Raw genomic sequence first — 22,956 nt, 5'->3', positions numbered from 1 at the left:
TTGGTTCTTCTTTATATTGTCGAGTTTCATCAGGCAACGGCGGCTGGCACGGTGGATTGTGTTCACCCACAAAGTTTTCTGGAAGTATTGCTGAGCCCTTTCTGTGATTTCCCTTACAGTAAGCATTCCTGTTTGCGATGCAGTGCCGTTTAAGGGGCGGGAAGATCATGGGCATCCAGTATGATTTTTCGGCCTTGACCCTTACACACAGAGATTGTTCCAGATTCTCTGAATCTTTGTTGATGTTATGCACTGTAGATGATGACTACTTCAACCTTTTTGCAATTTTTCGCTGGTAAACACCTTTCTGATATTTCTCCACTGTCTTTCTGCGCAACATTGGAGGAATTGGTGATTCTCTACCCATCTTCGCTTCTAAGAGACACTGCCACTCCGAGAAGCTCTTTTTATACTCCAATCAAATTGCCAATGGACCTCATTAGTGTGAACTGAGTTTTTTTTATAAGTGCAATTTACTTTTCCAGTCTCTTATTGCTACCTGTCCCAACTTTTTTGAGATTTGTTGGCACCATAAAATTTACAATCAACATATTTTTCCTTTAAAATTATACATTGTCTCAGTTTAAACTTTTGACCTGTCATCTATGTTCCATTATGAACAAAATATTGAAATTTGGGACTTCCACATAATTGCATTCAGTTTTTATTCACAATTTGTATAGTGTCTCAACTTTTTTAGAATTGGGTTTGTAAATCCATAGCTGAAGATGTCGATTATAAATGTAATATTTAAGCAAAACAAACACAACAGTAAGCCTTCCGCATCAAAGACTGTACATATCAAACAGACAATGACACAAACATCTTTATGAAGGTGAGGATTCCTATTGTTTGGGTTACAGTTTGACATTATTAAGAGACCAGCAGACTGCTGCTGTCTGAGGGTCACAGATGGTGTAGCAAGTCTAATCCTCTTTGAATCCTATCCACTTTTATTGCACCCCCACCCCCATGTTCTTCTACATTCTTCTGATAGTGATGTGAGTTGTCCATTTTAATTAAAAATTATTCAACAACGATAGATAGAATAACAATAATATATTGTCATTGATCTCTTAAGGAAATCTACATTTAATTAAACTAAATAAATAATGGCCGAGTGTGTCAAGAATAACTATCTGTACTGTATTACTCTGTTTAAATCTCTGAACGGCAAGATCCTATTATGGTCTCTTCCTTTGAAAGCAATTAAGTGATGAGTGTGTTGCTTTATTTTGTAGGGCTAGATTAATGCGCTTCCGGCAGTACTGTCTATGCACCAGTGCACTTGACAATCTCATGTGCTCCCCTTATCTGCGATCTTCAGAAGCAAGAGAGAATGTACGGCGGTCCAAAGCTCCATTCGTTTGTTCTCCATGGTCGCTATAGAATGTTTTAGGTCACAATTGACCTTTGGAGTCGGGATGCACCGATGTGGGTAAGAAACCCCTTATTGTTATTTTCTATTTCTTTGGAAACTTGTGGGAAAGCTTGAACAATCAGTTGAGAGGTCAGTCGCACTTATTATAAAGGGATAAGGGCTGACGGAGGGAGATGGAGGGACAAGAGGCGCCATATAATCTCATTTGCTTTATTCATGACCACGACGGCCTGGAGCTTGTTATTTTATCTGTATTTGTCTTTGTCTGACAAAAAGAACTACTTGCTAAGAAATACTTGTCAACCAAATCAATAAAGTGAGCATACCCTTACACTATTTGATTAGGGACAATACTATAGAAATGAACATGAATATAACAAGAGTGTAGAGGGTGTACTGGTATTCAGCATTGATTTATTTACCACTGAAAGCAACTTAACACACATTTTATTGGTTATTGTGCCCAAAAAATAAGTCATTTTACACTTCATATCGGGCATTCTAGTGAATTTTTAGAGTAAAAAAAAAGTTGGTAACACATTACAGACGCTCCCCAACTTACGAACGAGTTACGTTCCAAGCGATCGTTCGTAAAGTGAATTTGTTCGTAAGTTGCTTCAGTGCTATATTTTGTATTATAATTTATGTTTAAAGAAAATACGTACAGTACTGTACTACGTATGTTAGAGAGAGAGAGAGAGAGACACACACAGTATGTACATGTACACAATAAGATAAATAAAATGAAGTTTAACTTACTTTTGGAAGATGTACTCGATGCTTAAGGATTTGATGGAGGAGGAGGAGGAGGAAGAGGAGGATTTTATATCATGAGAGGTTCTTCGTCGTCGCTGGAATGGGCTTCAAAAGTTACTTCCTCCTCCGTAACTTCAATGTAGGAAGAAGTTGAGGGTCGAGGAGAAGAAGATGAGGGTTGATGTGTATCTTCCTTGGAGGATTTACTAGAAACTGGCCGAAAGAAGCGATCTAACGACGATTGCACAGTTTTCTTCTTTTTTCATCATAAATGATGCGGTAGCACTGTATGGCATCATTCAATTGATTTGCAACCTTTGTGCAACGTTCAATATTTGGGTCTTGCTGCTCGAAGAGTGCGATGGCTTTATCTATGAGCGACAGGAGTTTCTTCTTCTTCCTCCTCCTCGACACGTTGCTGAGCTTCCAATGCTGGGTGAGCTCTCACAGCGCCAAGCGTCGGTATTAGCGGCGGAAAGAAGCACTACAGTACTCGGAAAAAGGTGCGCAATCCAAAATCTTACAGCATCTCTTTCCGAACATTTTTTGACATGCGCGCATGCGCGCAGACATGTTCGTATGTACCGTTGTTCGTAACTCGAATGTTCGTAAGTAGGGGAGCGTCTGTACTCAGTGACACCATATTTTTTTGATGTCCAGCATGTATTATTGGCGTAGAAGAAGAAAATTTAACAGCAGAAGAAGAGTGTCTTTCGAGTGAAAGCAAAACAAGCTCAAGGGAAACAAACTAAGGTCGCATTTTGTTTCCCGACTTGTGCAAAATAAACACATAATGGAAGGTCAGATAAAGACTCCATTTCTGTTTTTCAATGTCCAATTTTAAACGAAAAACAGAAACGGCTCGTTCTGTTCAATAAAGACAGTAACACTGCCCCGTGGACGGCGGAGGAACGGGCCTTAGACGCATGTGAATATCTGGGCGCTTATGTATGTGTGTGAATATCTCGAAACAGCGTGATGTTTGTCCCATAAATAAATGCACGTGCGCAACGATCCACAAATGCACTTTTGACAACTCGCAAGTAAAAGTCATGGAAAATACACACATAGTCTGTGCATGCTGTCGACACAGGCTATGTGTGCATTTTCCATGACTTTTGCTTGCGAGTTGTCAAAAGTGCGTTTGTGGATTGTTGCGCACGCGCATTTATTTTTGAGACAAACATCATGCTGTTTCGAGATATTCACACACACACATACACAAGTGTCCAGATATTCACATGCATGTCTTGTGAATTTTGACACAGGCACAAAATATAAAAAGACATGTGAAAATGACGAATATGTTTGTGGATCAGAAAAACACGTGAAAATCACAAATTGATGTGTGTGAATATTTTTGAGGCAAATCTCTCCCCATAGTCAATAAGGCGCCAAACATTTTTAATGAGAGATAGAACTCGTACTTGCACACACATGTACTCTTTTACGACAAAGTCACACAGTTGTAACACGTCCAGAATGTGACTTTGCATTGTTTTTGCTCAAATAGGAAGGAGCGTGACAGAAAAATATATTGCTGCGGCCTAACAATGGGTCTAGTCTAGTCCCTAACCCCTGGTTCCCATAACCAGAAGGAGCATTGGATTATTGAAACCGTCCATGTGGTTACATGCAAGGAAGTTGCTTGTTAAACATTGCTCAACATAAATAAGTCGATTCCATTAGTCAGAAAACACCACATTTCCTTTCAGGCCCACAATACTACAAAATACTCAGACAAATGTGGACCACTGATTGCAAATTATATTTGTCAATATGCACAAAGGAAAAAATTCTAACAAATGAATGGAACTGAATTTAAGTTATTCATCATCAAAAATCTGCAAAAAAAAAAAATCTGTCCACTGGGAAGTGGCTATAAATCTTACTTTTCACATAATTTATGATTGTGACGCATGTGAAAGAAAACTTTTAAAGTTGTGTTTAAAATAGCACATTTGATGCATCACATCGTGTCACATGGGAGCGTCACTTGTCTCTCCACCATCTTGGCCTCACCATAGCAACCTCCTTCCTCCCTCCACACACAGGTTCTTAAGCAGGCTTTTCTTTCTATCCTTAGCCTCCTCCCTTGCCGCCTCCCTGTCCTCCTCCTCCCTCCTCCAAGTTCCCCATTAGTGACTGCCATTTTAATCTAGGAGCTGAAGAAGTGTCTCAGCTCATGACTCAAAGTGCAGTGATACCTTAGCTTGAACGTCAACATGTTAAAACTTTCCGTCTGACTCAACTATAGTGAGCTTTCTCTTACGACATTTTCAAACTGTCTTTGGACCATGTTTCCGAAAAATGTGAGTGCCATTTTATTATTATAGTTATTAATATTTTTTTTGCAAATTTTTTTGTGTGAAGTGCATGACAAGTAGCTACAACTAGTAAAAACTGAAATTAGTCTCTTGTTGTAAGATTTTGTTTTTGTTTTGTTTTTTAAATCATCAACTGTTGAAACCATGGTAGTAATGGGGTGGTGCATGTAAATCGCAAGTAATATTTTTGAACAACATCCATTCAGTTTTCATACATTTTTTCTCTAAATTAGGATTATACTAACTGTGACTAGCTTTGTTACAACTACTGTATATGTTTAGATGAATGCTATGGAAACATGGAAAATAGCCTACAATACATAGTGTTCTACTTCAGATGCTTTGCATAATTTTTCTTTCATCATCATCATCTTCTTCTTCTTTTTCTATTTCACCTGCATTTTCATAAGGCAGTTCTGTAAAACGGCAAAGGAAAATAGAAGAGTTCAAAATGTGCCTCATTAGCAGCATTTTTAGTTTGTATCACTGATTGAAAACAACTGACAACTGACCGAAAACATTAGTAGACAAACTTAATCGGATATTTCCCTTTAAAAAGAGAGCCTGGTGGTGTTTTAGGTGTAAGGTTATTAGGAGGGATTAAGATACTGAGTGTCACGTTGAGGCTGTCTGCAGCCAAGAGAAGTGGTTTGCCCTCTTATTGCACCCAAGGACGGTTAAGATCACTTATACACAAAGCTGTGTCATAACCTGTAATACTTCTGTTTTTTTCTGTCTTTATGTCGAAAGCAGTTTTATTTTAAGACTGTCAGGACAAAAAGTTGCACTGTCAGAGTAAATTTCCTTGAGCGTTGGGGTGGATGTTGCTTGTAACTTGAATAGTACTACTTTGAGTGTTAAATTGATCACACCCTTATTTCCGGTGAAGGAGAAATTTTCCAGGATGCTGTCGACAGCCATTTTAATTAAAAGTCTTTTATTTCAATAGCATCCAGGTATTGTTGTTGGAGCGACATGGCTCAGTGGTAGAGTGGTCGTCTCGCAATCCTGACATTGTGGGTACGATCACATGAAAATATCCTTGAACAATATACTGAACCCACAGTTGCTCCTGATGCTGTGTCATCAGTAGTCAAAATGTAAAGCACTTTGAGGGCCTTGGTGGAAAAACACTATATAAATTAAGTACAGTACCATAAATGTTTATGTTTAAATAATAATAAACACTGTAGATTGTTAACAAGATGCAGTGCTGGAATAACACTGATTAAGTGGGAAAAAAATAACACTTTGAAAAGTGTAAGATCTACACTCTTTGGTGTGGACACATATAAACACTTTTGTAGTGTTAGATTTAACACTCTCAGTGTTAATCTAACGCTGGGGATTTTGCTGTGAAGAGCGTTATGCTACTTGACAGTCTTGTCTTATGTTTTAATTCTGTCATGTAGGTAAATACTGTAAAGTATCTTGCGAATATGGTAAATGTGGCTCTTAATATGATGCAGTGCAAACTACACCCACAATAATAAATGTATTGTTGAATGAATACCTCATTAACAATGTCAGTCTAAACCGAGCATCATTAAAATAAAGCTATCAAATTAAAACTCATTAGATTGTGCAAGTGGTCATAATGTTGTCTGAACTTATTGACCAAAAAAGATTCTTCGTACATGGCACAGTGTCAAATACACATTGATGACTATTGGTATCTTTGTATAAGACAGTTTATGGGAAAAGCATAGACTATTGGTCATAGCCAAATCACATATGTAACAGGAAGTCTTGTTAGCGGCTGTTCTGAACTTAATCCGCCTCAGTCAAACAACTAGATTAACGACATGGTTACTGTCTATGCAAAGGATATCTCAAAATGTATCACTACATTCAGTGTTGCTCTTTATTGCAACCCTCAGGCGTGTGTGAAAGTGCAGCATGCAGACTGTCCAAGAAGGGAGGTGGGACCCTCCGCTCACACCTAATCATGCCTCGACACACAACCGTCGACCACCTACCAGCTCGCGCCTCGCCTACGTGGAGACAGCCACGCCAGCCAAGAGGATCACTTTCTACAGAAGCAGGGACAGCCAGTTTGGCGGTGTCAGGATGGCCATCCACAAGCGCAGCTTCAAATGCTTTGATGCCCTGCTGGATGACCTTTCACAAAAGGTTAGTAGGACAGGTGTCAGGTATTAAAACAGGGATGGTAGGATTACCTTTTTACCAAGGCAATGTGGCTTTAGTTATACAAAAGCTTTTACCTTTTTTCATTTCTATTCACTTCTATGGATTGAGTACTATTGAGTCTATTTTAGCCTTCCCAAGGGACAAGCCACTAACAAGAGGGCAGACTTCCACTGCCTACCATAAAGTTCATAAAAGTATTTTTTAAGTCGTACTGGCAAAAAAATAATAACATACAAATATTCATACAAATATTTTATCTCTCTATAGATGCCCCTTCCATTTGGTGTACGGACTGTGACCACCCCCCGTGGCACACACGTCATCAAACATCTGGAGGAACTCCAGGATGGGGGCTGTTACCTGTGCTCTGACCGACGCCAGCCTAAACCAATCAACATGGAACATTCCAACAAACGCCAAAGTATTTGGCAGCATCATAGCCGCATACCCCCTCAACCAGAACCCGTGCACACATCCGTATCTGGCCATCTACCTCACAAGCATCGCCGGCTCCTTCTGATAAAAAACACTGAGCCAGGGATGCGAAGGAGTGTGGTACTGAGCAGGAGATCAATCAGAAGTATGAGGGGCTTCCTTGAAGAGGTGTCTGAGGTGATGCAATTCCATGTCCGAAAGATTTATACTGCAGAGGGCCGCAGGGTGAGAAATTATTTTTGATTGTATATGATTTTTTTTTTTTTTTTTTTTTATCGACCAGCTTCATGTATTGTAACTATGCATGCTAACAAACAGACACTGTCCACATACATAACCTCCTTGACAGTGGTATTACTAGTTCAGCTTTTGACTTACCTAGTTAAAATTTTGGAGAAGACTAAACACATTAAATGTGTCCCCTAGGTTGACAACATTCAAAGTCTGATGACCTGCCCTGGAGTTTTGGTGTGTGTCGGCAGAGAGGCCCTCAGTCCCTTGCTGCTGAAGATCCTGCGGAAGAGCTCAGAGGAAAAACTCCCTAGTTTGAGCAGCAGGTCACCTGGTCTTGATTCTAGGACCCCTGGAAATGGGTCTCGATCCCCTGGTATTCAAGAGGCAAGATCATCCCCTCATGGAGCTCAGTCCAGAGCCAGTGAATGTAGTGAGGGACATGAGAGCAGGAAAAGCGGTAGGCTATCAGTTATTGACATGTAAATGCAGAAACATGAATTTACAATATAGGGCTAACTACTGTTTGGGGTTTTTTCACTCTCTGCTTTCAGTTAACTTTGGTCTGGAGACAAAAAAGAGCATCATCCACCCTCGGTCTGATTCATCTACCCGCTCCACTCGATTCTCCTTATCCTCAGAGAAGTCCTTTGGGAACGGTATAAGAGCACAGTTACAACAGAGACCGGCTATTATGAATGATGACATTGAAAAGCGTGTCCTAGTAAACAAGGATGGCAGTCTCTCTGTGGAGATGAGGGTGCGTTTTCGCCTCCGCAGCGATGAGACCTTGCAGTGGTCCACGCAGATTGGAAAATCGCCCTCTCTGACAAGCGACTGCTGCCCTCCAAGCCATGCCCACCCCCATTGTTTACACAACTGTCAATCCGAAAGCTGCTCTGATTGTGTAACTGTGGGCCCAGATTCTATGGACTATTCCAATCAATCTGTTCATCATGCATTGCATATGAGCCAGTGCGGCTGCTGCTACCAGATGCAAGAACAGCAGTACAACCTCTGGGAAAACCCAATGCACAGTCATAAGCAGCCACCTGTCCCACCCCCATATATATCGAGTCACGCCCACACTTCGGTAAGACACACACATTCCTCGGGCTCTTCCTCATCTTGTAACTCACTGAGAGTAGTGCGTTGCCGGGCAAAACTCTCCAGCTATGAAAGAGGTTCGGATTCAGAGCAGAGCCAACTTGTCCAAGAGGAAACATGTGTGGTGGAACAGGTAGAGCGCAGATTAGACATGGGACAGAAGGAAAACACTAACGTACAGATATGTATGATGAACAGGTGTTCCAGTCACAGTGAAGTGGTCACCTTGAACGGCAATGCAAGATCTCCTAGCGAGAGGTCAGTAGAGGATGAGTCGATGGAGGGAGAGGTGGATCACCCACTGTCTAGAGTCAGCAGCTCCTCACATGTACTGCAGTCATTAAAAGAAGACCAAGATGTTGATGATGATCTGCCACCGAGCGCTTCACAGTGCTCCCATACAACTGTGCCATCCCCAAATGCTCAATTTAACAACAATCAGCCAATCAGCCACTCGACTGAATTTGAAAAGCCGGATGACCTGAGTAATAGAGAAAGTGGAACAGCATCTGCTGCCACCTCTTGTCAATGTGAATCTGAGATGATAGATCAAACTCTAAGATTGAGCTCAAATGTAAGTAGAGCCTCTTGTCAGTCCACTAAATTTATGGACCAAAGAAATGAGAGTAAGGAGATAAAGAGCATTTTTAAAGCTTCATCTGGCGCCTTTGGCCCATCCGGGATATCAAGTGTATGTCCTAATTGTGGGGGCCACAAAGGTGTTGTCACCTCCAATAACCGTAGCAGAGCTTCACAGAGATCCCGTCGCACTCCTCAAGCCTCTTCAAAACCGACTTCATCTTTCGAAAATCAAGAGAATGCCAATAACTCTATGGACGATGATGCTCTGTCTACACAATCTAACAAAACTAATCTCACAGGACATGGATCTGCCATATCTAATGTCCTGAAAAGTGGAACATCCAGTGCCATTTCTAGAATGTTCAGTCCAGAGCCAACAGAAAAGCAAGAGAGAGCCACCTCGGCTATAATCCACAAATCCAACACATCGCAAAACTCTGTTTCTACTGGTGCCACAATTGAAAATAACATGAAGAGAAGCTCCAGTGCTCTGTCAGCTCAGTCCAACTTGAGTGGCATATTTGAAAGTTCCAATGTCACAACAACAGAGGAAGCAGAGGGAGGAACCTCTAAGACTGTCTTATGTATCAAGATGAACTGTCCAGAAGACAATGCAACATTGGAAAACAATAGATCTCATACTTGTCATTCTGTAAATTCTAATGTTTCTAACATGTCTGGCAAGGAAGAGAGACATAATAGTGTCTTCTCAACTAAATCATCAAGGTCAAATATATCAAGAAAGTCCAAAATATCTTGCCACAAATCCACAAAAAATCAGCGTCCAACAGACGAGACAATGGTGGTAGAGCCAAATGAAACAGTAATAGACACGTGTCTGGAATATCCTGATATTGAAGGTAACAAACAGAACTGTAATACAGCTGAAGAAAGGGCAACCAGTGCTTTGTCTGCAAAATCAAAAACCTCTTGTAGTACAACCTGCGTCTCAAACGGTACTGCAGAATCTCCCAATCTAAAGGAAGCCAGTGTTTCCTCTATTGAAGTGAAAGGAAATAAGCAAGATGAAGATAAAGAGCGGGTACCCAGCGCCGTATCTATGAAATCGTCATTCGGCTCCTCTGCTTCTCAAAAGTCAGTTTCGACCAAGAATAAAAGATCAGCATCCCAGAGACCAAATATAGTCACCATTAAAACACCAGAAGGAGTTGATGAGATAAATGAAGCAACAGAGACAGCACAAAAAACTGTTGAAGGTGAAGAGGTAGAAGAAAGAAATACCCAAAGTAAAGCCTGCGATCACTCTTATGGTCAAATGTTGTCACCCAAGAAAATACGCTCATCGCGGTCCCGTTTGCACAAAGTTAGAGCTGCATCACCGAGCAATTTGATTGAAGTAAGAGGCCAGAGTGTACTATCAATTCACTCAGTAACTTCTTCTAAATCTGGAAGTTTTAAATGCCACTGTGTTGTAGCTTCAGCATTTGAGGAGGGAAATAAGAAAGACGTGGGGGAGGAAAATGAAGCAAAGAAAGAGGGAGAAAATATGGAACTAAATGAAGTGGAGGAATCAAGAGGCACCGAGCAACTAAGTCAAAACTCATCTAGGTCAGTGTCTCTTGGGCTGCCAGATGACCAGGAATTGTGTGACACGGAAAGTAGCAAGTCCTGCATTTCATTTCACAATCACAACAAGGATGGCGTCAGGACAGCAACTCCAAATGTCCAGTCAATATTGTCTCATAATTCCAAAGTCAATGACAGTAACAAAGCAGTCAATATCCCTACTATTGATGGACCTGGATCTGATGGGGATGTTGACAACCACCCTAAGGAATATATTTGTGTCAGCCCAGTTTCAAGCTCCAACATCAAAAGAATCAATGACAACAGGACCTCATCTTCGCTGTCATCAATTAGTGCCAATGTTAAAAATTCTAAGCTTGCTCACCAACCTGATGAAGATGTGACAGCTATTGACCCTGACAACAGTGTCTCCAAAAAGTCAGCAAATACAGTAGATGAAAAAGAGAATAGCCTCATCAACAAGGTATCTAGTGCACACTCCAGTGGACTCTGTTCCCTCACGAGTGACTTGGCAGCTGATGCAAAAGTAAAAGGCTTGAAGCAGAGGAAAGGAGAAGGTACTGTCAAAGCACCTGACAGTGGCAGTGTCCAATCTATCAAAACATTAAGTTCTGCAAATAAAGAGATGTCAGTGAGGTCCTCAAAGCACGGCAATTCTGGACCTTGCAGTAAAGAGACGGGTGGTGAAAGTGCCATGTCTGCTGCTGACCTTCTCAAGGACACTAAGGACACACATCAACAATGTCAGCAGTCAAGTAAAGCAAGCAAAGCCAGCAGCAAACAACATTTAGAGAAAAACATTAGGTATCAGGTAAAGAAGAGCCAGAAGGATCAGTGTGAAAGGACGGAAGTGACCCCTGCATGTCTACCCAACGCTTCCCCCAATGAAGTGGTCAGAGATTGGCTGCACAGCATTCCTTCTAACAGCAACATGATCGCTCTTGATGAGCTCATTGAGAAAGGGGTTGGAAATGAAGAGATGATTGAAGCTGAAGCAACAGAATCAAAGAAGGAACATCTTGAGGACGACAAGTTAGACATGGAAGAGAAAGTTGGGGGTGACCAGAAAGAAGAAGAATGTGCGACAGTAGATGAAGGAAAACATATCGATCTAGCTACAGATGTTGGTGCAATCGAAGCTTCTCCCCTGCACGACTCTCTATGGATTAGTGGAAAGGCATTGCCCAAGGACTGGCGCTCTTCAGCTGCAGTGATGAAGGTTCTTCTCAGCTCCTCTCTGGGACGATGTAGAAGCTTGCCTGAGGTACAGTAAGATGAATAGTATGAAATATTGTTTTGTCTGGAGTGTGTAGATATGTTTTGTGTTTGTGTTTAAATAATAATAAATAATGTTGATTTTTTTTTACACGATACATTGCTGAAATAACAATGGTTAAATGCAAAAAAAAGTAACACTTTGAAAAGTGTAAGATCTACACTCATTGTTGTGGACACATACATTAGATTTAACACTCTCAGTGTTAATCAAACACTAGTGATTTTGCTGTGAAGTGTGTTATGCGACTTGACAGTCTTCTCTTGTGTTTTAATCCTGTCATGTGGGTAAATCAGGTATCTAGCAAATATAGTAAATGTATTAATTAATATGATGTCGTGCAAATTTGAAGGGTTAACAATGTCAGTCCAAACCAAGCACCATTAAAATAAAGTTATGAAATTAAAACTCATTAGATTGTGCAAGTGGTCATAATGTTGTGGCCACTTGTTCTACTGTCTGAACTTATTGACCAAAAAAGATTATTCGTACATTGCGGTGTTAAATACACATTGATGACTATTGGTAGCTTTCCTGGGGTACAGTAAGATGTATAGTATGAAATATTGTTTTGTCTGGAGTGTATAGATCTCTTTGTAAGAATGCATAAATAATACACATTCTCACTTGACATGCTCTACAGGTGTCTCCAGTTTATGGCCGCAGGCTAAGCACATCAGCCAGGGGCCTCCTGGACTGTTTGGCCCAGCTTCAGCTAATTGAGCCTGTCAGAGGTCAAGACTGCAACAAACATGACGACAGAAACCAACAGTACGGGGACATTATAACCATTCTTCAATCCCTTTGGCTCACTGAACCTAGAGACATTGAGACTAAGCACACTGGCTTAGAACAAGGAACCCCACCAAGGTCCTCATCGGGGGTAGGCATGAGCAGTGGCTCAGGTGGCTCGGGGAAGGACCAAGACAATCAAGTAGGAGATGAAACCATCCCCAAAGACTCATCACATGATGAGGCTGTAGAGAAGGTTACAGAGGAGGGAATAGAACCACACATCCCAGAAATGAAAGCTGAGGTATTTTTGAAAGAACAACCTTGTCACAACCAAAATCAAGTCCTTCCAGTTCTGGAGAGTCCAAAAGATGCAAACCTGTCATCATCTGACAAAAGCTCTGTCAATAATAGCTCCAACTCCAGTTCAACAACACCACCAACAGTCTTGCAAACATCATTGTCAAATAAAGCAGCCCCAGATCCCGATCCAGTGTGGGTCTTGCACCTTCTGAAGAAGCTGGAGAAGGAATTTATGAACCACTACATTGATGCCATGTCAGAGTTTAAAGTCCGTTGGGACCTTGACGACAGCCTCATCTTGGACACGATGATCTCTGAGCTGAAGGATGAGGTGAGCCAACGAATCCAGAGCAGCATTAAAAAGGAAATGAGTAAGATCCAGTGTCGATCTGGCCGAGGCGGGAAGTCACCACGGCCCCCAAAGGGGGCAAATCTCTCCAGGGAGTCCACCATGACAGAGAAGCGCCGACGGATGCTGAAGGTAAATCCAACAAAATTCAACTTTCCATTAATGCAAATCAAACTCTGTATGAGGAAGATTTTTTTATTTCAATTTAGCCAATGCACAAAAATGTATATATTTACCTTCCAACCTGTTGGTAAAACCACATCCCTGTCTCATATATGTTATTTTATAGGCCTACTCAATGGCTTGTATAATCTCATCGGCATGGTTGGGTGGGTTACTTTTAAAATGTGTTCCGTTACTGTTACAAGTTACCTGCTAAAAAATGTAGTTAGTAACGTAATCCAAGTACCAAATTAAAGTAATGTAACGATTACTTTGGATTACTTTTGGATTACTCCAATACCAAGTATGCTCACGAAGTCAAAATAAAAATAAATATCACCACAATTTATATTTCTATGCAATGTGCCCCTGCTATTTGTGGGTGATAGGGACGAGGGCAGACTACCAATAGCAAAAATCCTTGTATAATTGGCAACCATTTAAATGCACGTACAGTATAGATTGATTGATTGATTGAAGGCTATATGCTGTTTTCAAACTGTCACTGAAAAGCACCTTACAGACAGATAGAGAGATAGATGGATGGATGGATGGATGGATAGATAGATAGATCCAATGAATAGGGAGAAAAGGGACAAATTGTGCTTTTAAAAGCACATTTCTCATGGTAGCTCATTTTACCCACATGTACGCATGCACTAATAATGCTATGAGGATGACCATGCGTGACATTAACTGCAAAATGAACTTTTATCCCAGTCACGAGTTTAGCCATATTGTGTATGGACAATTGGTGGGAGGGATATTTGTTCGGAAGATGTAACTCCCATTATGTTGTAGCGGCAGCTAGCAAGACGTTCAGCGTAGCATGTCGCAGGATCGACTCTCATCTGAAACTTTTTCTTTGTTAAAGATAAATCGATCCTTTAGCAAAACAAGTATATTCCAAACCGTAAATACCGGTCGCCACTTACTTCCTCTTTTCGTCCGTGATCCCTTTTAAACAGGCTGCGTGCCCGACACGACGTCTCACTCTCTCTCGCTCGCTCACTCTAATCGTAGGAATTGTAATCCCTCAAAATAATCCCCATTTTGAATAAATGTACCTATAATCTGATTAAAATTTTTTCTTCCTGTACTGTAACAAAATACAGTTAAAAAAAACGGCGATACATGTATTTTGTTACTCCCCAAGCCTGCTCATCGGACACTTTTAAGAGTTGTATCGAAAAATCTGCCTCCAAAGAGATAATAATAAGCTTTTTTTTTTAAACCACATCAACATCTGCCAAGTCTGCATCACAATTAAGAGTTGTGTGTTCAAATTTGAGCTCTGACAACTTTTGTACTAGTATGTAGCTGAGTAGTATTGCCTTTGTAAAAGCAGAATTTTGGATGTAGATCACATTAGATAATGCAAGAGGTTGTTATGCTGTTGCCAATAGTCTTACAGTAAACTGGCTGACATGGTTTGTGACGAAAAAGTGTTTGACATGATAGATTTGGCAGGATTTTGCTGCAGAAAGGTGGACATTATTGTATTGTTCAATTGTCAGGTCATGAAGAACCATTCAGTCAAAACTGCCGACTCCTTCAGCGATGGCGAGATGACACCCGAGTTCAGCGACCAACGAAGTGACGACGAATACTGCCCCTGTGATGCTTGTGTACGCAAAAAAATGGAAGCACGGCCTTTTCAAATGAACCCGGCGGCAGCTGAAGCTCCAGTGATGATGGAGTTCGATCTCCTTAAGATACTTCAACTCAGGAAGACCCCAGCACCTGTCCCAACATCTGTGTCACAGCCAATAGATAGGTGTGTTGACAGTGTGGTCGTAGAAGAGGAAGTAAGGAGTTTAGAGGTTGTACGGGAGGAAGAGGAGGACAACGAATCAATCGATGATTTCAAAACTGAGGAGACAATTCCCGAGGAGGATACAGGTGAAGGGGTGAAATATGAGGAAGAAACAGGAGGCAGGGAAGCTGGAGACTCACAGATCAACAGGGGGGGGAAGTGCTGCCAGTGCATGAGGGAAGAAACACCAGAGGAGGCTGACAAAACAACTGACAACACGGAAGGTACAGGGGAGGAGGATGCTGTAAATGAATTCAGGATTGACGAGGTGGCTGGAACACAATATGATGACGAGAAGGGCGAGAGCAACAAGGCAGGTGGAGGAGAGACCACTGAAAGAAGTGAAGATGACGTGGATGCAGAGGAAGAGTGCAAGGTCACAGAGGACTCTCCAAATCAAGATCTTGTAGAACCAACACTTTTGGAGGAGAAAGGAAATGCCAACGCTTTAGCAGGAGCAGATGATGACCGTGTGGAGAAGGAAGGGGAGGCGGAGGATCGCACTGGAGAGTCTCAAGGAGAAGGCGAGTCGCCGCAGCAAGAAGGAGCCTCACCAAAGGTCAGGACACACTGGAGTAGGACAAACTAAAAAACATGCATGTATTAAATACGACATTGATTATAAATTACGAACAATTGTTAAAGAAATCCAATATTAATTATAAATATTAAATTATACATTGCGCAATAAAACTTATCATTTTGTTTAAGCAGATTGTTTTTATAATAGATATTTTTATTGGATCTACTGGATTACACTGTGTGTGGTACCAAGCGGGGGGTTTTCTATGGACAAAACTATGGAGCACCAACAGACCGTCGACCTACCAGGAAAAAAATACAATACTGTCTCTTAGTGTATGATCCTGTAAAGGAGCAATCCTGATTTTTTTTTTTACACAATTACAAACTTGTCTATAGACAGGGAGCAGGCGGGAGCAAGAAGTCCAAAGAGTTAAGTCCAAAATGACTTGCCACAAGTGAATATAACCACTCCTATTTATGAGCATGACCAAGGATTTCAAGCCTACCGCAAAGAGGAATGTGACCTAGTGCAGTCTAAATGCTAATTCTAAACCAGCAAGGGCAAGCTAATCTCGCTATCCAATTAGACAGACTGAACAAATCTGTTTAGTTTCACAGCAATGACTTGCCTCTACTCTACTGCTACATGGTATGACTTGCAACTGATGCCATTTTTTTTGCAATATTAGTGACAACCACAGGTGGGAAGAGTACTACAATACTGTACTCAGGTAAAAGTACTTTTAAAAGGAAAAAAAATCACAGGTCTCCAAAGAAACTCAAGTAAAAGAAAAATGGGAAAAAAATATTTTGAATCATATAGGGCGGCCTCTTGCAAGAGAAAGGGAAATTTGGTTCAAGTCTCATCTACTAACAGCTTCTGTTCTTTAATTAGCAAAACATCATCAGACTTATAATTAACAATATATTTAGGTATTGCAATTGCACTTGAACGCAAATCCCAATAGCAAAATAATCAAAACCATACAGCATATATGTATTAATGCTGTCAAAGTTAAAGTGTTAACTCATTGATTAATCACAAAAAATTGCATTAATCATGTATTAACACAGCTAAATCGCACTATTAATTTTGACCGCAGATGATCCTTTAACTTGACAGCGGATGGTTATGTTAAAGGTAGCATAGGTTGTGTTTGAACAATAAACATAACTACATGCATTAAAGTAAAGCATTTAATAAATGTTTGTGTATGACATTCTGAATATTTGTTGATGTCAAACTACTGGGGTCATTTTTTTTCTATTTTAAATTATGCAGGTAATTAACTTATTTGTTGTTGTTGTTTTTTAAAGCGGGTAATTAACTTATTTTAAAAAAGATCTAACATTTAATCTAGCATTAAATATTGAAAGAATTAACACGTGATAACAGGTGCTTTTCAAATTTGGCGGGCAAAAAAAAAAAAAAATATATATATATATATATACACACACACACTTATGGGAGAATATTCTATGGACTGGTGAGACAAAAATGTAACTTTTTGGTAGGTGTGTGTGTCTTTGTAAATGTAACACAACATTTTTTTTTTGTAAATGGCAAAAAATGGTGCATGCAGTGAAATTTTTTTATCTGAGCTTTTCTACTTCAGGACCTAGATGACTGCTGTTTATCAAAAAATCATCAAAAAAAATCAAAAAATCATTTATCATCAGTTTGTGACCTCAAGCTGAAGCGCAATTGGGGTTTACAGCAGGTTGATCCAAAACACAGCAGCAAGTCAAATTGTAAATAGACAAAATGAAGGCTTTGAAGTGGCTTAATCAAAGTCAGGATTTGAATCCACTTGACTTTGAAAACCCTCCAGTGATGTTGAATGAAAGTGGTTTTTTTTCACCCCTTAATAAAAATAACCACCATTTTAAAATTACATTTTAGTTTTTTCATGGTTATCATTCTCTGATATTTACATTAGTTTGATTAACTTTAAAGTGGGGAAACCATGCAAAAAAAAGTAAGAATTTAAAAAGCGGGCAAGTACTTTTTCATGGCGCTGTATCAAACTGACTCATAGGTGTCAAACATACGGCCTGTGGGCCGGATCAGGCCCACAACGGGGTTTAATCCGGCCCGCGAGACAATTTTGTAAAGTAAGAAAAAAATTGTAATGTCGGACCAATTAAGCAACCGGCCACAATCAACATATAAATTCGTTATTTTACAAACAGTCCTCAGATGAGCAATGCAACTTGTATATGGAATCGTCCTGGATGTCATTATTTTACACACAACCTAAAGTTACAGTTTGTTTATAAAAAAAATATATATATAATTAAATAATAGACCGACATAAATAGATGTTAAATAGACACAAATTGAATTACTAATAACATAAACACATATGACAAGGATTAACGTCCTTAGAATTTATAACGCATTAACTGCGCCACACAATGCATTCTGGGAACAATATATATGTAAAACAGGTAGCTTCAACACGTCTGGAACTCATACAGGCAAAGTGTTGCCCCGTTCTATTTGCATTTGTGTTGTTTTTTTTGGAACAATATGATTACAGTTGAGCTCCGTAATTTAGGGCTGGCCCACAAATAGCAAAAATCTGCGTATAATTGACAGCAATTTAGGTTATATACGATTATTTTACCGATCCGGCCCACTTGGTAATATATTTTCCTCCCTGCGGCCCCTCAGCTAATATGAGTTTGACACCCCTGGTCTAACTTGATGCAAGTGAAGAGAAGCGGGATAGTTTGAGCAAAGCCTTATGTAAGTGTACTTACCTAGCTCTTACCTTAATTAACTTAGCTCGACATAGTGCAAGTTTGAGGTCGAATTGGTTTACAGTCGTTCATGAAGGAAATCAGGGACTGAGCCCTACCATCTGCAATTCACGCCGCCCAAATAAGATTTGGAATTGTAATTGCAAATAGATGCCTCAAGATGGTGGCACATCCCTTTTTTTCTGTTAGATAAGACTGTGGCCTGATTAAATAAAGCTCCTCCTGACACTTCAACATAGTTTTTCTTCCCCAGGATGCAACAATATGAAAATATAAATAAAGTGTAACCAGTATACACACAGAATAACGCACATGACTCTATAAGACTGCGTAGCTAAATGAAGTGGACTGTGACCATAAAGGAACACATCCAACGACACCATTAAATGTTTGTTTTTTTAAACAATGGCTGAGCTTTAGCATAGCTTAGCGATTAGCTCGTCTGCGTATGTAAGCCAACTTGGCATGGTTTAGCTTACTGAGGCCAATAATAATCAAAAACACGGGTTCTCACTGTTCCTGTTCACTCCTCCTGTCTTCAGCAGCTGTCCTTGTCGATTTATATATGTACATAAGATGGGTTTTATTCACTTTAACTGTTGTTTCTGAGCGTTTCTCGCTGCTCTCGAAAGTTCTCGTCTTGACCTGTCAATCAAGTGACAATGGGGGAGGGACTTTTTAAATCAATCTCAACGACAGATTTTGTTAAAAAAAAAAAATACTAATAAAATACTTAATGGATTTATATATATATATATATATTATTTTTTCTATTATCTTCTTTTCCTTTTTTTTTATTTTTTACCCTGAGTTAGTCACAGGGTTACAGCAGACTTTGGCCTGAGCACAGTAACAGACTGTAGGTGAAGATAGGTTCCTACAAAAATCTGCAAATTGAATACCAAACTGCAAATATGCAGGGATTCACTATATGTTTAAAGTTGAGGTGGTCTCTAACATGATGACAAGATGTTTATGAATGTTTTGGAGCAATATTGGTGTCAAACTTTTCAGTTGACTACTTGTTTTTGGTTAAAATGATAGGGTGGAAGTTCAACCGGTGATGCCTGTGTGACCGAGGACAAGGAAGCTGATGCCGAAAATTCCGACGCTGACGCTAAACGTCCAATTGACACCAGCTCACAGGAGTCGGGAAACAAAAAGGAGACCAAGAAGGTGGACGGAAGCGCAACAGCAGATGCTACTCTGCTGCCTCAGTTCACCAGGACCTCGGTGGAGTCCCAGCTGGGTTCCTTTGAAGACTGAGACCCTCAGCCCCACCCACACCGGAAACATTGAACATGAAACAATGCTTTGTGTTGGGAGTCTGCGACCTTTGGCGCTTTCTCTCATTCACAGTCTGATTAGATCAAGTGGAAGCACCAGAACACTTGATGCACTTTATCTCTCTGCTGTTGGAGTCATGACATGAAACTTGAAACAACAATCTAGCCTACAGTCTTTATTTATATTAATTATTTGTACATTTTTAAATTGTATTTCTAAGGAATGCAGAATTAGTGTTTGATAAATAAGACTTTTTTTAAGGTTTGCATTTAATAATTTATGATCCTGCAGACATCTAGATAAGGTAGTTGCTATAGTTTTGATTCATTTGTGTATTTTTTTCCCAGTGTGTTCTGTGAAATATTTATCTTGTTTTTGAAAGCTGAACTGTTACCTAACTAATTTAGATGTAAAAATATGACGCACACAAGATTATGAGCGTGATCTAATCTCATTATTTTAAATGGATCGGAAGACATTCATCGCAGGGTAGTTATTCACTTTCCTATCGAGTCACTCTTATGTCTCCATGCTGTATGTCTATAACAGTTAGAAGCCTTAATTAATAATGTATCATTTTTGTAAGAGTGTCATCACCTTGAGGCCAGGATCTTATATTATCACCTCAACTGTAAACTTAGTACTGTGCAAGACTAATATAATTAAGCCTAAAAAATGTATGAAATGTTTTCTGATTTCAGTGCTTTAGAATCTGAGTGATGCATGATTCTCCCTTCTAGGTGAACTCATGGGATCAATGAACTGTGAGATATTCACATGCTGTATATGCGATGTGGACAAGCAGCGTGACGTGTGTTACTGATTACTGATGCCTTACCGTATCCATGGTTATAAAGTCTGAGTGTGGATCCATAGAAACAAGGATACGGGCCATGCTCGAGTGGAGTGGCTCCATGCTAACGCCGCAGAAACGTTCCTTTATGTGGCTGGCTCGGCGTCTGAGCTTGCCGTGGGGGCGGATGAGTGGGCTGCTTGTGTACCCATCGATTTGCCCAAAGTACATAAAGTGATGAACATATAAATATCTTACTATAAATAAAATAAATGCACAAATGTGGGGTTTTCCCCCTTCATTTGACCAAAAACAAGGTCCAACTTCCAAAGAATCTTGGAGCACAGTAAATTCTGTAAGTAAATTAAAGTAAATTTTACTCTAAACAGAGTCTATTTGGTCACACTCTAAACAGTAAAATTTACATTTGCAATAGAGTAAAATAAAAAAAAAAATAAGAAAAGTAAAATAGAAATAATAATAAGAAAGAAGTAACTCAAGGGTTGAGGAACAAACCGACAACTTCAGGTTGGGAGATCTATCAATCCACTCCCTGAGCCATGCAGCTCCAATTGTGTGTTAGTATATCGCTCGTGTCAACTGGAATCTTCGTAACTCCAAGACCAAACGTTCTTGGTCTCCTTTTGGATATAAGCAAACAGTTGGAGTGGCATAAAAGTCAATCTTTATTGCAAAGATCCATACAAAATAAAAAATAAAACATTCACAGAAAAAAGGACAATAAAGTTTAAAATAGCTCGGGTGGCAGAGTGGCAGTCTCCCAAGCTGAAGGTCGTGAGTTCGTTCCTCAACCATTGTGTATTATTTTTAAAAAAAAATTTAAATAAGCTTTTACAATTTAGCCAAATCCTTGCATAATTTACTTAGAATTTCTGAGTGAAAATTATTTAATGTTTTTTTTCATGGGGGTAGCCAAATTTTCTCATACACACTAAAATTATTTTGAATAAACCTTACTCTGAATATTTTACTCTGTTTAGAGTGGGACCAAATAGACTCTTACCATGAGTAGTATATTATATTTTATTTATATTTTAGACTTGACTGAATGGCACGGTAAAATGATTTTGGAATGTGAGAACAACAACAGAGGAACAACAAACTGGCAACGAGAAATGATTTGAAATATGTGCAGGAAAAGCATGGAACTCAAATGTCATTGTCATTACACATGTCATGAGCACAGAGCAACAAAATTATTTAACACTTAACAGTAGATGCAACTTTTTTGTTTTTGCTCCCATTATTCACAAGCTTGAGTCATTTTTTTATATGAATACAAAGGGCATTTCAAATATTGTTCACAAAACTGTGTGAGTGAGCACTTTACTGAAATGATCAATCCATTCAAAGGTGTGGAAAATCAAGATGCTGATTCGAATGTTCCAGTCCCTATCAATATCCAACAACTTCACAAAGCCATTAAAAATGAGCTGAGACATGGGGGCAAAATAGAGATAGACATAGAGGTATTTGACAGTTAATTAGTGTAATCAGTGGACTTTTGTCTGTGCTGTGACAAATTTACAAGCCATTTATAGAAAGAAAAAAAAAACCCAGGATTGGTAGAATATTGTTTTCTTTATCGGTGAGGGCTTGTATATCCATCCATTTTCTGAACCATTTATTCTTCACAAGGGTCGTCGGGGTGCTGGAGCCAGCCGGCTTCAGGCAGTAGGCGGGGCAGCACACCCTGATCTCTGGTTGCCAGCTAATCGCATGGCACCTGAGATGGGAAAAGTACTGACATTATCTACTTTTGGTAAAAGTAAAAGTACTCACTCAAATAATTACTAAGTGAAAGTACAAAAGTACAGGCTCTAATATACATCGGCCAGTTGACTCTGACTTGCTCGCAAGTTCAAATTATCCTCTGCTGTGGTGGCGTGCATTGCCCTCATATTTACGGGTTGTTCTAATCAAGCCAATTGCACGTCATGTGACCGCATGTCATAGAACCAATCACAAGCTGGGATGTAGGGGACCATGTGTAACGCTTCCTATGATTGGCGGAGCCAGGAGACATTGATGCTAGTTTTTTTTCCAAGTCAAGTATTTTAATCATATTCTTGCATTTAAAAACAAAAATAACAACCTCGTTTTAAAAATGTATCAAGTAAAAAGTACAGATATTCATGTTAAAATGTAACAGGTAAAAAGTAGTCTAAAAAATAAATGGGCTACTCAGGAAAATACAAAGTACTGGAAAAAACTACTCAAGTAAAGTAACAAAGTATTTTTGCTTTGTTACTTCCTATCTCTGCAGGGCACACACAGACGAACAACCATCCGTACTCACAATCACACCTAGGGACAATTTAGACACTTCAATGGACCTACCATGCACATTTTTCGGAATGTGTGGAGAAACCGGAGAAAACCCACGCAGGCACAGGGAAAACATGCAA

The 22,956-nt window shown here is 39.8% G+C and overlaps 1 protein-coding gene across 2 annotated transcripts; it reads left to right on the top strand.

The window, feature by feature from the left end:
- The first annotated feature begins 1,292 nt into the window (after positions 1 to 1,292).
- On the top strand, positions 1,293 to 21,857 carry rp1l1a (rp1 like 1a). 2 transcript variants are annotated; one of them, XM_077550783.1, is made up of 8 exons: positions 1,293 to 1,438; positions 6,345 to 6,597; positions 6,883 to 7,275; positions 7,477 to 7,741; positions 7,836 to 11,782; positions 12,438 to 13,310; positions 14,858 to 15,715; positions 19,492 to 21,857. In XM_077550783.1, the coding sequence occupies exons 2-8, from the start codon at positions 6,364 to 6,366 to the stop codon at positions 19,711 to 19,713; spliced, it is 6,792 nt and encodes a 2,263-aa protein (XP_077406909.1). In that variant the 5' UTR covers positions 1,293 to 1,438; positions 6,345 to 6,363; the 3' UTR covers positions 19,714 to 21,857. The 2 variants fall into 2 exon arrangements, with proteins under 2 accessions (XP_077406909.1, XP_077406917.1); XM_077550791.1 differs by lacking the exon at positions 1,293 to 1,438 and adding an exon at positions 4,301 to 4,449.
- The last annotated feature ends 1,099 nt before the right edge of the window (positions 21,858 to 22,956 follow it).

Source organism: Vanacampus margaritifer, chromosome 1 (assembly GCF_051991255.1).
Source record: "Vanacampus margaritifer isolate UIUO_Vmar chromosome 1, RoL_Vmar_1.0, whole genome shotgun sequence".
Taxonomy (NCBI): Eukaryota; Metazoa; Chordata; class Actinopteri; order Syngnathiformes; family Syngnathidae; genus Vanacampus; species Vanacampus margaritifer.
The sequence above is the reverse complement of the archived record's forward strand: the minus strand, read 5'-3'. Positions and strand labels throughout refer to the sequence as shown.